The 16,107-nt window shown below is 38.5% G+C and overlaps 1 protein-coding gene across 1 annotated transcript in view; it reads right to left on the bottom strand.

Moving 5' to 3' along the window:
- Nucleotides 1-16,107, bottom strand: part of SH2D4A (SH2 domain containing 4A) — a 48,538-nt gene that overhangs the window by 8,971 nt on the left and 23,460 nt on the right. The window contains exons 4-7 of the mRNA XM_006916253.3: nucleotides 15,637-15,717; nucleotides 11,909-12,020; nucleotides 10,055-10,256; nucleotides 6,975-7,105 (exon numbers count right to left, since the gene is read on the bottom strand). Coding sequence (XP_006916315.1) covers nucleotides 6,975-7,105; nucleotides 10,055-10,256; nucleotides 11,909-12,020; nucleotides 15,637-15,717 — 526 coding nt within the window. The remainder of the gene's footprint in view (nucleotides 1-6,974; nucleotides 7,106-10,054; nucleotides 10,257-11,908; nucleotides 12,021-15,636; nucleotides 15,718-16,107) is intronic.

Below are 16,107 nucleotides of genomic sequence, written 5' to 3'. Positions count from 1 at the left end.
TCCACCCCATGAAGTATATGAATCATAAATATAAATATACATCTGTGTCACTTTGAGAAGTCACACAAATCAATAATTTGTGCTTAGTATAATGACAGAAGCTTGAAAATTCCTTTCGAGAAGTGGGCAGAATTTTGATGGCCCCGCAATTCATCTCCACAACTCAGCAAAACAGTTGAAGGACAGATTATCACTATGGATACCAATTCCCAGGTTCATTAAGATTTTAGCCTGAAAGGAAACTTGGGAGGCCTCTGTGAGACGTCCTTGTTGCAATCTATGCAGTTATAGATGCTTAGTCCCGAAGAGCTGTGCTGAAGGAGCTGTGGGCCGGCACACTGCCGGGAAGAGAGGGACACAGGACTGCACCTGGGCAATTATCTCTAGGGAACTAAGTTCCAGGGATACTCCTTCCACAGAAATGGATAGGATTTAGCCCCCTGTCCACCCCAAAAAGAATGAAAATTTGGAGGGGTGTGTCCAAAATGAAAGCAATCAAAAGAGCTGCATTATGAACTATGTTGGTATCCCACAGATGTTAAAGGATTTGCTTCTTAGGTAGCTTAAAATAGAAAATATTGGGACTAAAGTATTTGGAGGGTAGTTTCAATTATATGTCATGACAGCAAAAGGCATCTACAAAAAATTCAGGATGGAAATATTTCATCAACAGTCTATATATCCAAATTGAATAAGGAAGTGTTAATTACATTTCAGAGGAATAATGATCAACTATTGAGATATAAAGCAGACATGTGAATTCTCTAACAACGAAAACAATTAGAAAATTCCTCAATCATAAATTTGTTTATACGCTTATTTTTATGTTTTCCCCACTTTCTCACTCCCAGCCCCTGCTGCCTTCTGAGCTCCCAAACACTGTTGTGTATTTGACAGGAGTAGGAAACTGCTGATGGAAAGAATAAAGCAATGAGCCTGCTTGTTTTTGGACAGACCGTCAAACTTCAGTTTTAGTTATTCTTTTGTTCTTTTCTCCAAGAAGTATAAAAAAGGTATGTTAGTGAGTATAGTTAATGATATATCTACACACTTTGGAGACTCAGATCCAGGAGTCAGAATAAGTAAAGTGGCTTGGCTTAGCAGGTCATTAAATTTAGCCAGGAGGTCACTAATCACCAACTTTACAACCATTCTAGGCCAGAAGGTCTGACTTAAAGATTGCCGTAATATGGTGACCAGATGCAAGAATAAAATGAACAGAAATAAGGATTGTATTTGAGAGTCAAGATAGTCTTGAGCTGAAAAAATGAATTTCAAGACAATAGATGAGAGGAAATAAAGGGTGACAAAGAAAGAAGGAAACGATCTTTCTTCAGTAAACAAAACCAAAGAGACTTAATCAATGACAGTATTCAGAAGGTTATAAATCTAGAAAATAGGAGATATTACTTTGACAAGTCTAAGACTCATTCCCATTTCCTTGCGCTCTCCCTCCTAACCCCACACTCAACCTTAATTGGCAATTTCTGCCAAACTTTTCCAAACAATGTTATTTTGTTTTGGGGTGGTTGTCCTTTTTGTCCTTCCAAATTACTCTTGCCTTCTGGGGTGATCTCCTTGATTCTGGGCTTTTTAAGGACAGGCCCTAAATAAATACTTCTGAAAATAGCATAGGGCAGTTTTTACAGTAAGTAAGATTTATTTTATTAAAGTACTGCTTATTCCTTGTATATAATGCTGTTACTCAAGACAATATTTGGTGGCAAGGTTAGGATTTTAATGCGGAGAGAACAGAAAGGGTGAACGTACTCTGAAGTTCTTCAGTTCTGGTACGTCATAAGAACAGAAACACTATGTGCCAGGTACTGTTCTAAGCACTTTATATACATTAGGTGATTTACTTAAAAACAAAACAAATCTAGGGTATAGATATTATTATCACCCTGATTCTCCAAAGAAGACACAATTCAACTACGTGATCTGGTCTTAGAGTCTTGTGCTAAGCCTTCACTATCCTGCTACCTTTCCATGCTAGGAGCTAAGAAAACTCTATGCTGCTTTGGAACATTAAATTTTTTAAAAAATCAGCTTGAGATATAATTTACACATAATAAAATTCAACAACTTTAAGTGTATGATTTGATGGGTTTTGACAAATGTACAATTGAGTAACCACCACCATAATCATAATATAAACTGCATTTCTATTCCCCCAAATGCTTATGGCCTTGGAGCATTTTATGAAGGATCTGAATGTTAAATATATGCTTCTTGGAATTCTACTTGGGGGTGAGCAAAATAGTGTCCAGACAGAAACATGCTTTCCTTATTCTCACAGGTGGAGATGGGGCAAAACTTACGCTAAATGAAGTCTCCTTGACACGTCTACTGTGAGATTTAGCAAACTAATGCATTAATTGGAGAAACAAAATGAGGCAGTATTATTGTTCTCTGATTTAAATTTTACGAGGTGAATAAAAAGCATTATCTGAGCATTCCCACTTGTGTTAGTGGTCAGCTATGCTGTGGCTTTTAAGTTAAATAGCCTTGGGCCTGAATATTGACTCTGCCACCACTAGTGGTCGAAGCCTGGGAAAGAATGTAATATCCTACTTCCTACGTTCTTATTCTATAAAGTGGGAATAAAAATTTCCTCCTCTAAAGTGCTCAGTATAATGCGTGACACATGTTAGGCTCTCAAAAAATTACTGCTCCAACAGAATATTCTGATAGACAATTAGAATTAATAAGAGACTTCAACAGTTTCACTGGATTCAAGATTAATATTTAAGAAGATAATTTCTTTATACCACCAACAATCAACTATATAATTTTAAAAAAATCCATTTCCCAATAGAAACAAAAATTTTAAGTATGTAGCACTAAATATAATTTGCTTTATTTTTATTTATTTATTTTTTTTGGTAAAAGTGCACATCCTGTATGGGAAATTTATTTAATGATTTAAAAAGAAGTATAAGGAGAAATTTATCATGTTCATGGATGGAAAGATACAATAGCATAAAGATGGCAATTATCTCTCCAAATTAATCTACAAATTCAATGCATTTCCACTCAAAATCCCAATAAAGGTTTTAAAACTTGACATGTTGTCCCTAAAACCCATGTGATCATATAAAGGGGCCAAGGAGAGCTAAGACAATTTCAAAAAAGTAGCAGGAGGGAGAACTTGCTCTCTTAGATGTGAAGAATTATTATAACTATATAGTAATTCCCATATACAGGATCTTGGCATACAACAGAGGTAGCATTACATATCAGTGGAGAAAGGAAGGACTATTTAATGAATGATGTTGGGACAATTGGCCACTCATATGAAAAAGAATAAATTAGGTTTCTGTACTGCATATCATATACAAAAATCAATTATAGGTAGATTTTGTATTATACAATGAGTAAAAGCCAAAAAGGAAAAATAGCTAAACTCAACCCAGTGAAATAAAAAACTTCTTTCCATGCCTTAAAATGTGCCAGTTAAAAGACAAATCACAGACTAGGAGATGAATGAGCAAGAAGGAATTCTGCCAGTGGATAGTCTTTGACCTGGAGCTGCCAGTCTTCTCTGAGTCTCCAGCCTGCTAGCCTACTCAGCAGATTTTAGACCCACCAAGCCTCTGCAGTCACGTGAGCCAGTTCCTTAAGAAGTTGGCCACGAAAAGATATATTTCAGGAATAGTAACTACAAAGGCCCCAAGGAAGGGACAAGTGTGGTGTGTCAGGGACAGAAGGGGGATTTGTGGTGGAGAACTGAACAAGGTAGGAAATGTGGTTTGAGATGAGTCTGGAGCAATAATCAGGGACAGAACAAGCAGGCTCTTTGGGGCTGTAGGGAGGGGTTTGGGTATTACTTTCATTGCAGTTTGATTATGTTGAGGACAGCAGTGACAGCAGAGGAAAGGTGGAGACTGGTTAGGAGGCTGGAGGTCAGATGAGAGATTGACATGGTTGATTCGGGTTATTCACATTATGATAAAGTCCAAGATTTTTTCCCATTGAAGGACAAGGCAAGATGCTCTAGGATGTATGCTGCAGTATTTTCAGTGGTTCTCCTAAATGACTGTGAGTGTAGAATTTCCAAATTAACTAACATTAACTTGTGGAATATTTAAAAAATCAGAAAATTACCAACTACAAAATTCCTTCACCAGGCCTTCTGCCAAAACTGTTGGGGATTCCATGTATTCACGATTCTGTGCTTGCACAGTGTTGCAAGCTGGGCTATGAGTTTGCAGGGAGGTCCTTCCCAGGGGGCAGGTGGAAAAGCATCCCGAGAAAGAACAAATGCATATGACCTAGAATTAGGTCCCTGGTCTCCAACCCATGAGGAATACCGGAAGCAGCCAAGAGATGGCCAGCAAGTCTCTGCATCATTCCATCTCGGTCTTAATACCCAATTGAAAGTTAGAAATGTGCTTTGGCTTTCAGGAATACTAACAAAACATGAAAAGGAACTTGAGCATCTTTTCAATGTCTTTTCCCACAAGTCACATATTACTAGTAGGACCAAAAGTCCAGTGAAAATTGAGACCCACGTTCTTTGTGGAAAAAAAAAAGCTTTAAATTCTTGCTGAGGGGGTAGATGTGGGGAGACTTTGCATATGTAGAGTTGCCTGAGATCATGAAGAGATGCTCAGGAAGTAGAGTTCGGTATTTAATTCTGGGATCTCTCTTGCATTTGGGATTTTTCAGAAAGCTCCTACATCTAGGAATTCAGAGGAAATACCCTATTTTCTCGATTATATAACTGGCATCACAGAACATGCATCCATGTCAGGATATTTCGAAGCTGTAAACCATTTTGCTTCATTATGACTCCAAGTGTGAAAAGAGACTGGAGACAGATCTGGGGTCTTTGCTCTTCTCTGCCATTGCTCTGAATGTTGGGGATCCCCAGGATTTTGTTCCTGGTCTTCTCTTATCATTCTTTACAACTCACTCCTGGAAAATCTTATCCCCTTATGTTTTTAATTGACAACTGCAATCTGTTATTTCTAGCACTGTTCCATTATTCCAATTACCAAATGAATACTCTCACATGACTGCCCCAAAGATATTTCAAACTCATCTTATCCCAAATAAGCTCATTATTCTCCCTCTTCTCCCTTTCTCTAAGCCTCCTCATCCTCTTATGTTCTTTCTCTCAATGGACAGCATGCCTCCTTCCCCCTGACCCCAGAAGCTAGTGCTCCAGTAGTGTTCGTTTCCCTTGTCCCTCCTACCCACGCCCCTCCTTACCTAAAGGAAATTAAGAGAAAAGGGTGAAAGTATGAATTTCTTTTATACCTTCATGAAAGTAGGGTGAAAAGTTAGGTGACCAAAGCAGTAACTTAAGAGGGGGAATTTATGGATTGTATGACAATGAAAGGAAGATGGTGAACCAAACAAGAAATTCCAACCCAATATTTCAAAGCAGGTTCCTGATAAATAAACAATTATACTTCAAGAAGATACGATGTCATCCATCTTCTCCTTATCATAGAAATATGTGAAATTTTGTCTTCTTAAAACTGAAGACAATGATTTATAATGACAACATGGCTGCATATTTATTGATTACATTGTTATATTGTATGTTATTTATTTTGTTTATGACTATGATAAATATTTGTATAAATGAAAATAGACCAACAACAAAGCAATTAATAAATTATTATATGTACAACTCAAGAGTCTTATTCTTAAACCAAAGTTCCAACTGGATTTTTAGTTCAACTGTCTCTTCCAAGCTTTTAGCAACTGTTTCAAATAGCACCGACTGTTAAAGTACCAAGATTTTTAATGACATCAACTAACAATTTCCCACTCCCTGCTGTTAAAATAAACTACCACCCTTGTAATTAGGGATGACAGAATCTTCTGCCCAATGACACAGAAACTACAAAGTGGCTGATTCTGAGTTCTTATTTTAAAAAGGAAAATAGAAAAAGCAATGTGAGACAAGTGATCATAGCTATGACTAACATATAATTGACTTGTGTTCTATTTGTCTTTTGACATTGCTGTCATTCTTTCTCTCAACGTCTTCAGAGCAAAATGGAAAGGAAGGAGGCTTACGACCTGGTTCTAGGAAGGAAGGGCATCCCTATGGGAATGGATTCTTACCAAAGCCTGAATTGCTTATTTTTGTGAATACATTTATGTGTGAGATGATACTACTTAAAAGAGAGAAAACTTAGATATAATTCAAACCAAGATACCCTTTAGGACAAGTGTGCTCTGTGAGAGAACTTTATTTTTGTTTAAAGCACTTTTGTTGTACATAGAGCCAATTAGTCCAATTTAACCACAGACTTGACAGAAGCCAATTGTGGCAAAAAGTCACTTCCTTTTTCTCGAAGTCCAAGAAACTGAGAAGTCAGTGAAATGTGAGCTGGGAAGGTTTGAATTAATCAAGTTTCTAAGGTCAAGTAAAGAAATGGTTTATTAGCTAATATCTGATTAAGTTCCAAGAAACCCACCTTGCAGCCTTAACTACATACTAGATGAGGAAAATGATGCTCAGATAAATTGATTTGCCACAGAGAAAGATTTACTCAAGGTCATTCAAGCAGTTACTGGAGCACTAACTTTCTACCTGTTTGACTGATGCCTTGACCACCATGCCCAAAGGCCATATCTGACTCTCCCTTGATGGACCTTGGACCAAAGGTGGTGCCATTTTATGGAAGTCACGATCAAGTGCCCTAGTGTAAGTAATTAGGAGGCACTGCTTTCCCCATTCACCCAGCAGTGTTTTATTTGTGTGTGCAGTGACTATGTGCACACAGTGACCATGTGCACGCAGTGACCACGACTGCTGACTGCTTTCTAAATAGGTCATGAGAATGCAGCTCACTGTGAAACTTTTGAAAAACAGCTTTGTGAAAATCATGTCAAAGACCGTTGTTGGACAGCCCAAATCAAAGGAAGCCTTTGTTCTTTTGCCTTCCTGGTGAATTGACAGTTTTACACACCATCAGATGAGGTTTCATTGAAGGAACCTCTACACTCACCATGGAACCAGGGAGCAATGGTGTCGGAGGTCTTCTCATAGCCTGCTCGCAGAGGTAGCTGCTCCTCTTTAAACCATCGGATGATGTCCTCCTGAGCAGAGCTGGATGCTGTCCTTGTCACTCCTTGATTTCTGTTATTTATAAAACCAGTTTTCAAGTTAGATTTAACTAATTTGAAAGTAATGCCTTCAAAAAATACATATACATATATATATACATATACATATATGTGTATATATATATAGTGGTACATAATGTGTGTATGTGTATGTATGTGTGTGTATATATATGTGTGTATATATATATATATATACACACACACAAAAAAAGATGGTAAAATTAAATTAAAATGATTTTAAAGTAGAAACCAGGACAAAAAAAAAAATGCTTCAACAAACAAATATAAACATGCTTAAAACAGAAAGAAAAAAAGAAAGAAAGAAAGAAAGAAAGAAAGAAAGAAAGAAAGAAAGAAAGAAAGAAAGAAAGAAAGAAAGAAAAAGAAAAAGAAAGGAAGAAAGAAAGAAGATGATTATAGATATTTGAAGATCATCTAATTACATGGGTTGAGCTAATGGGAGGTTGGACCCCTACCCACTGCCATTATATAACTCTTCAAGAGCAGAAAAATAGGAAGGAACATAAATATGTCACTTGTCCTTCCAGTCCTATAGGGCTAATCTTGGGTATGAGCTGCTGCTGTGTTAATACATAGATTTTAATTTATTTTTAGTATAAATTAGAAGCTCCATTAACTTCCAATTAAAATTTGAGGAAATAAGCATTAAAAATGTGAAATACACTACCAGCACTATTTTCCTAGAGAGCATATACTTGCAAACACAATAAATCAAATATAATAAAATAAACTTCTTTCCTAAAATTTTCATTATTTGATTTTCTCTTCTTTCTCTGTTTGCTAACTTCCCTGACTTTGTTTCTTCTCTCCCATACTTTGAAGAGGTTTAGTTCTGTTAAGTGTCAGAAATATAAAGTTAAAGAAAGAAGAGTATTTCAAGATTGGTTAAAAAAAAAAAAGACATAGTCAGCAGAAGAATATGGAAATCGATTTAGTAGCAGAACTTAAGTTCTGAGATATTAGTCAATTGCCATTACAAAAAGTATCATTTCGATGTGATAAACATATTTACAAGTCCTGCTCAACAGCCCACTAATTTTGAGCAGAATTCAATGTAAAAACAATAACAGTGAGTTTGGATGAGCTACTAGAATGTCCTGTCATGTAAAATAATGTTGTAGCTTTTTATGGTAACATGCTACCACGAATTACATGTGACATATATCAGATGGACTGATATACATGTACATATGCATATATATATATATATATATACACACACACACACACACACACACATACATACATAGCATTTTGGAGAAAATAGCCTATAATATTTGACTTTCCTGGGGAGATTACATGATAAGTTCTCTTACTAGTTTTCAAATTAGGTTTTTTTTCCTTAGGAAGTCTTTGGAGATCAAGCAAACACTATAAGGACAGCCAGTTTCTGTGTTTCCCTGGGCTGGCTCTTAGCTGACCTTGGTCATCACTGTTTAAAGTGCCAGCCCTAAAATCATCCCATTTGTCTGCCTCACAAGAAGCACTTCATGCAAGTGTCTTAAGATAGAGAAAAATGAACTAACTGAGCACAGCTTGAAACAAGAATTGCCCTTATTAAAGGCCACCTTCACTGTTGCCAGTAACATACACTGTGCTCTAAAAATATTGCAGGTAAGGGCACAAGTCATACTTCTACCCTGGAAGAGCCTGAAGAACAGGAGCGGGTACACAAGAGCGGGGTCCATGATCAATACACACACACACACACACACACACACACACACTCACACACTCACACAGAGGGTCCCTGTGCAAATGCTCACACCAACACACACACACACACACACACTCTCACACAGAGGGTCTCTGTGCAAATGCTCACACTTTTGTGGCCTGGTCACAAAACTGCAAGGAGACCCGTTGCCTTTTTTGTTTTGCTGTCCGTAAAAGAAAAAAAATCATTCCCCAAACTGTCACTGTAGAACATGGGCATTTAGCGTTGGTCCCCAAGTCTCAAAATGGAACCTTTCCGCTGAGTAAATAGAAATAATTATAGTAGAGGAAAAAGTCCACCTTCGTTTTCCTCTGAGGTCATAATCCCATTAGGAAAAACACCCTGAAGATAACTACTGACTGCAAGCAAAGGGAAATTTTTGTTTGTTTTTTATTTCCCCATTCTCATAACAGAGAAGCATTTTTAGTTTTTATTTCAGAAGGTAAGGCTTACGACAGTTCTGTTTCATCCAATCAACATTTGATTTCTCCTGGTTATTTTAAATATCACCTTTCCATATATTAGATTATTAAATATCATATATCAATAACCAAGAGGAAAGAATTTTATAATCGGTTAACATAAGGGATAGGGGGGTTTCTGTTGTGATATTATTGTACTTTTCTTCAGGTATTTTCCAAAAATATTATTTTGCCTAAACCCCCTCCCGCTCCCCCGCCAACCTAGGAGATAAAGGTACCATCAACACCAAATAAAGAGTTCATTCAAAAAAATAAACATTTCCAAATTCTCAACATGTGAGCGTGGCTATGTATCCCCGAGTTGGAATTAGCATCAAACCTTTAATCCTGAGCAATGAAAATGTAGCTCTTCGGACACCGTGAAAGTCAGCAAGCCCTTAGGTTCCTACTTCGATACTCTGTCACTACTAAGAACAACACTGGGAATTGACAGAACCTCAGTTGTGTCCTCTTGTCTCTTCATTGGCTCACCTGCTGCCACCAGGTGGGGGTGAGCGAGTGGCATGGGAAGTTGGCAAACTCAATGCTCATCATCACTAAGTTATTGGGTATATTAATTATAACAACTGTGGATACTTTATAGATAAGAAGGGAGTAAATGCCAGACAGGCTTAGAGGTGAGACCGAATTTAGTTACACAGCCAGTCAAATGGTCCTCCACTTCCTGTAGCCCAACATGTGATTTGTCCTTACTCAGCTCATTTCAATCCTTATTCTTAAAGCCATCTGCGTGACTTCTTACCTAAGAGGCTTTTGAGGGCATCCTGCTGGGTTTAGAAACATAGGCTTGGGTGGAAGAGGGGGTCTTTTTGGTTTCTGTGGAACACTTGCGGGGCTTTGCGGTCCCTCACCACTCCTTCCTTTCTGGGATAACCTCTTGTAGTCTTCCCGGGCTTGTTTAGCCAAGGAACGTCTCCTCTCATCAGCTGCTTTGGATTTTCGCACTAGAAAAACAAAAGGGTTTGAGAAAGGCCCTCATTAGCCCATAGAGGTGGTCAGAAGAATCCGCACTGCAGCTGGTGAACAGATGCTGTCATCTGACGATAATGATGAATGATCACTATCAAGGCCTATTATTCAGATAGGGCTTGCACATTCACAACTGCCCAGAGTTCGCTGCAGAATTCCTCTTTATATGGGAGTTTGGGGGCTTTCTGTGAGGGAGAGAGGAGGAAGGGGAGGAGGAAGGGACAAGACAGAAACGTAGAATCTTTTGTTTGAGGATTTCTTGTAGTCAGTAAGACTAAGTGATGAGTCACAGCCTGAGTGAGGATTCCACTTGGCAGAGGTGATGTCATATCCTTCACGCATACTCTAGTTTAGGATGTCATGTGCCCTGAATCACTAGCAAAGGTCAAGCTGTCAGGAACTTCTCAGTGGCTCAGGCTGTGCATAGGGTGAACAAGCAGTGAGGCTCGCCACTGGTCACACTCAGAGCCCACTATGAGCTGAATCCATTGAAAATTGGCCTGCCAGACCAAGAAGTAAAGTGATTCTTAATACAGACAATCATTGGACATGGTGGTACATATAAAAGTACCCCAAGGCTGCCTTTTAATAGTGCCTTGTAAAATGGAGGGTTAATTGTTTTTATTTTACTTTTGTTTTAACGACACAGCATTAGACTCTAATGCAAGATGTAAGAATAATTTTCATTGAGTGTATATACACATCCGGCATTGCTCAAATCTTATTACGTTTGACTTCGAAGAGATGACAGAGATGTTCCATTACACTAGGACTCCACTGCAGAGAAGTGACTAGATCTTGCAAATATTTCTGTTTCATAGAACTGCCGTTTTAATGGTGCTCATTGTACTGGAACTGAAGTCAATTTAGAATTCTCAGCATCCTGCAAACATTGCTACTCCTCTTCCTCAAGTTGCCTCAAGAGCTAATCTGGCAGTTCAGGCTTCTTTGTTTGAGTCAGATGGAAACCCTAGCGCTACCTCAAACCTGAATTAACTTAGCATCTTCAAACGTGCTCTACTCCACATCAATCTGCACTGGCTTCTTTCGAGGGTTTTATCTCCGGTAGCGCTAACTCAAAAAAGAGTCAGGGTTGGGTCAGAGGCGTGGGAAGGAGGCTAATATATTCAGCCTGTTATTCCTGTGTTCTTCTGATTACAAAGTTAAGATGTGTTCATTACAGAATTTTTAGAAAATTAGAGAATAATAACAAGAATTCAAATAAGTAACTTGAATCTCACCTCTCCAAGAAAACTAACGTTAACATGTTCATTGCCTTCTAGTTCTTTTCCTTCATATACTTAGATATTTAAAAATAGGGATATTTTTCATACTATTTTATGTTTTTACTTCTCCTTGCTAAAAAGGTATAACATCCCAAGGTCATAAAACACTCTTCTGAAACATGTTTTTCTCATAGCTATATACCATTCTATCATATTGATATAACATAATTTTGGTGGTACAAAGATGAATTGAGAATATTTCTGCTATTCAACAAATGGCTCATAAGCCTTTGGGTAATAGTTTAGTGTTAAAATATCTCTCAATTATCACTTTAAGAGCTTTCTAGATTATCATTTCCTTACATGAACCAATTGGCTTTGAAAGGCCTCTGGGTACTTACAAGATGCCTGCCACTCCGAATCTTCTTTCCAGTTCTTATAAATCTGCTTGGTTCTCTCTTCATCTATTTGTTTTATTTCTTCATCTTGTGTTTTCTTTGTGGATTCCTTCTTCTGTTTAAAAAAATAAGAAACAAACACTAGTGAGCGAATCTGGGTCTTCTTGGATGAGGAGGGCTCTAGGCACACCTGATTTCCATCTAACTCCGTCTGGCCCCCTGAGGAGGCACTTTGGTGTTGTGGGAATAGCATGGTGTCAGCCATACCCAAAGCCGGCTCTACCTCTATCTGGTTGTACAACACCATGGCTGGTTACTAAACCCCTCTCAGGCTGGTTCCCCCTACGTAAAATTAGATAATTAAGACTATTTTGTAGAGTTATAATAAGGGTTAAATAACTTTTAACGGTGCCTAGCACAATGTGTAACAGATAGTAAAAACTGAATAAACATGCTTTAAATTGAGTTCTCTGAAGTAAGGTGTAAACACTGTTTCATGACACCAGTGTAAACACTACAGTACCTGACAGGTTCCACAGAATAATGGTAAGTTTCTAACGCAATCTGAGCTGTATCTCCACGGGCTCTTGAACCATGTGTCTGAAAATGTGGTACTTATACATGATTTTAGGTGGCTCAAAAAGGAATTTCTTTTTGTCTTAAAAAATAAAACAGAAAAATATTTTTTTAAAAGCATCCTCTTTGTGAAAGGAAAATATTTGTTAAAAAATGAATTTTCCTTTAAAAAAGAATTCAATGGTTTTTTTTTGTAGTAAAATAAACACAACATAAAATTTACCGTCATCAATTTTTAACTGTACAGTTCTGTAGCATTAAGAACTAACACATCAAATCACTTAGACTCAAAAAGTACTTTGCTTATTTGGGTACAGCCTGCTGAGTGCTCATAAGACAACTAAAATTGCAACTTGGTGAACTCAATAAAAGCCGTGGTTAGCTAGGAAATGAAACACGCTGAGAGGGTCAGGAAAGACTGACTATGCTTCATTCTCCATCACGAAAATGACAGTTTTGTTTTCTTTCGTGTTTTCCTAGGAAGATAAAGACTTTCGTGCTGTTAAATTGTTTCACTATAATTAGAATATAAACCTTGATGTGAATTTGTCTTTAATCATCATAGGAAGTCATAAATCATAGTTAATGTAGAAGGTGATAATTCATAAACTGTACTTCACTTCAGGTGTACCTAAACTTTTGTGTACTTATTGTTTTCATTTTTTTCTTATACTCTTTTCCTGCCTAGAGCTAAGCCCCCTTGGTTTATCAACATTATAAAAACCAAAAAAATAGCTTCTGGTGTTTGAAATGACTGCTAAAATTTGCCACCCCCTTACCGAAGCTGTCTATAAACCTGAAATACATACAAAGTGCTGCCAGCAATTTCTAAGCGTAAACATAATTTAAAAATCTTAAAAGTGGAGCTTTGTTCATCTTCCACATACATACTTTAAAATGATTTAAACTGATTAGAAAAAATATAGTTATAACATTCAACTATGATATTATGGGTTTTATTGCTTACAAAAAGCAAGAAGTTTACTGAGTCTACCTAAGGAAAACCATTAAGTAAAAAATAATGCAGATGACACTCAAATGTCTGAGAGTGCTATATTTAGTAAACAATATTCCTTGTTGATCTTTACTTTCTCTACGTAAAAAAACCATTTCCTCTTTAGAAGTGTTTTGCTATGAGCAGGTCGGTCCAAGATGAAGACTGTGACCTAGGTATGGGAAAGTCAAAGTGAAGGCTGGGGAATGAAGAGGCAGCAGGGCTGAGGCTGGACACTAGTGCAAATGCCCAGGGGCTGAGGTGTGGAGACAGAGAGGGGCAGTGTGAACTATCACAAGGTTTCCTACAGAAAGCCTTCTCACCTGGACTGTTGATGGAAATACTTTCCACCTGTCCCTCATTAGACCCTATCCATTGACCCAGAGTAGGAAGACTCTGTTTTATTATCTTAGTTCTACAGAGAAACTTGGTAAGTGATCTGCACATTCATTCTCTTGAATTCCGATATAACTTCTTAAGTTAGAGAAGGAATGGAACGGCACCTGGCCCTGGGCATTCTCATGAGAGGTAAATACTGTGAAAGTCTGGCTGTCTCACATTCAAAAGTGTGGATCGGAACCACTCGTCTAGTCTACCACCCCACCTTTCGAGAGACAAGAAACCTTAGGCCCAATCTAAACAGTGATGTGCCTCAGGCCTCAGACCACTTCTCTTTTCCATCTAAATTTACACGCTAGATGATCTCATCTTTCCTCATGACTTGAAATAACACCTACGTACCAAATTCCTTATAAGGGTCTACACGATTCTCAGCCCTTATCTGCCCTCTCATTTACTGACCTCTCTGCAATCCCTTGACCATGTAAATTGAGCTCTTGCCTCTGTGCCTTCATACCTGCTGTTCTCTCTCACCAGGAACATACTTTCCCCACCGCCACCCACATAACTCCCTCCCTCATTCCTTCAGGTCTCTACTCCAATATCACCTTCTGAGAGCAGCCTTCTCTGACCACATCTCTAAGAAACCAATTCCCACCCTCCCAGCATTCCTCAGCTCCCTTATCCTAAATTATTTTCTTCCATAGCAATTATGATCACCTGACTTCAAAGAACTGTTTATCGTCTAGATAAACTAGATTACAAGCTTCCTGAGGGCAGGACTTTTATCTGTTTTGTTCATTGTGTCTCCAATGCCTGTAACAGTGCCTAGCATGTATGAGAAAGACAATACACGTTGGTTGAACAATACACATTGGTCTTTCTCACCTGTCTTCATTTAAAACGATATAATGTACTCTGAGCAGCGTTACTGAAAATTTCCTTTAGATACTCTATTGCTGCTATTTTAGAAAGAGGTACATATGTACTACATCAGCAGTACACACACCAGGACTACAGATCCAAAACTTTATCACATTTTCTCGAAGTCTCAGACATGCAAGCTATCCCATTCACGCGTGCCTCTACAGAAGAGTCAGAGAATTGATCTCACTGTCCACAGGAACACAGGCCTTGGGGCCCGCCTCCACTACGGCCCCCACATGAGGCCTGTGGTCACTCAGAATCTTCTCTTTACAGTCTCGTGTCTGACCCTACTTTTTCAGCTCTCTGCAAGTCCAATCCTACTACGGTTTCCAAGTGTAGCCTATGCCTCATTGATTTTGAGCAATGCATGATGCGATAACAGTCTAGCACGACGGGGGAAGTGGGCTCAGCCTGTACGAGGAATCTCACGTCTGGATGAATGTGAGAGAGATCTGAGTGCCCGAAGGAGCCCTGGCACAGGGGACGTGGAGGACACAAGAGGCTGCTCATCGTAAGGGACAGGCTCACAGAAACAATGAACACGTAAGGGACTTAGTCTGAAATCACTGTTTCTGCCAAGTGTAGTGTTTCATTTATCACTCTCTGAAATCAGTCTTCCCTCAGTATTTGCAGCAGCCCAGGATATTGTCTCTGTTTTAGATCTTCGGTGAGTCTAGCGGACACGTCTTGGCATCTGTTCTTTCCATGATACTCAAGACTTTCAATTTCAGATAAACAGGCAAAGATGAATAGCTATGTTCAAAACCTTTAAAGACAGATTTCACATTCTGCTGCTTAATTTCATTTCTGCATGAGACTAATATACCAATTTGTGAAACATTAGTGGGAATGGCTATGCATTTAGCCCCCTGAAGACAGAATATAAATCTTTTACCTGATGAAATCCATATGCCTTCATACGATTGATAGAATCTGCCAACATTTGTTGAATATTTCTCGAGGAACTGGAGGGTAACTAAAAATTAAATGAAACACATTTTTATACCATTGGAGCTGCACTGCAGTTTCAGAAAACAATATGTTAATGCTTTCCTTGTTTTAACGTTCTCCAGTGCTGTCCCCTCCCTCACAACTGGAACCACTAAAGTTTACCACTAGCACCCAAGTTCCTGAGCCAGTCCTGACTGAGGCAAGCAGAGAGGTGGAGCCTCAGTCTCCCCACTCAGTGGGGCTTAGAAGTGAATTACTGCCCAAGAGGCAGGAGCTGCTGGTTTGTTCATGACAACTGAGTTTGTCTGTCTTGCTCCCAGTGGGCCCCAGGCCCCTGGGATGACTTCTAGATGTCAGTAGTGCTCCTTAATCTAAATTCTCTCCTTCTTTCAATACCTTCTCTCCTTCTCTCAAT

Source organism: Pteropus alecto, unplaced genomic scaffold (assembly GCF_000325575.1).
Source record: "Pteropus alecto unplaced genomic scaffold, ASM32557v1 scaffold24, whole genome shotgun sequence".
NCBI lineage: Eukaryota > Metazoa > Chordata > Mammalia > Chiroptera > Pteropodidae > Pteropus > Pteropus alecto.
This window is presented reverse-complemented; position numbering and strand designations above follow the sequence as displayed.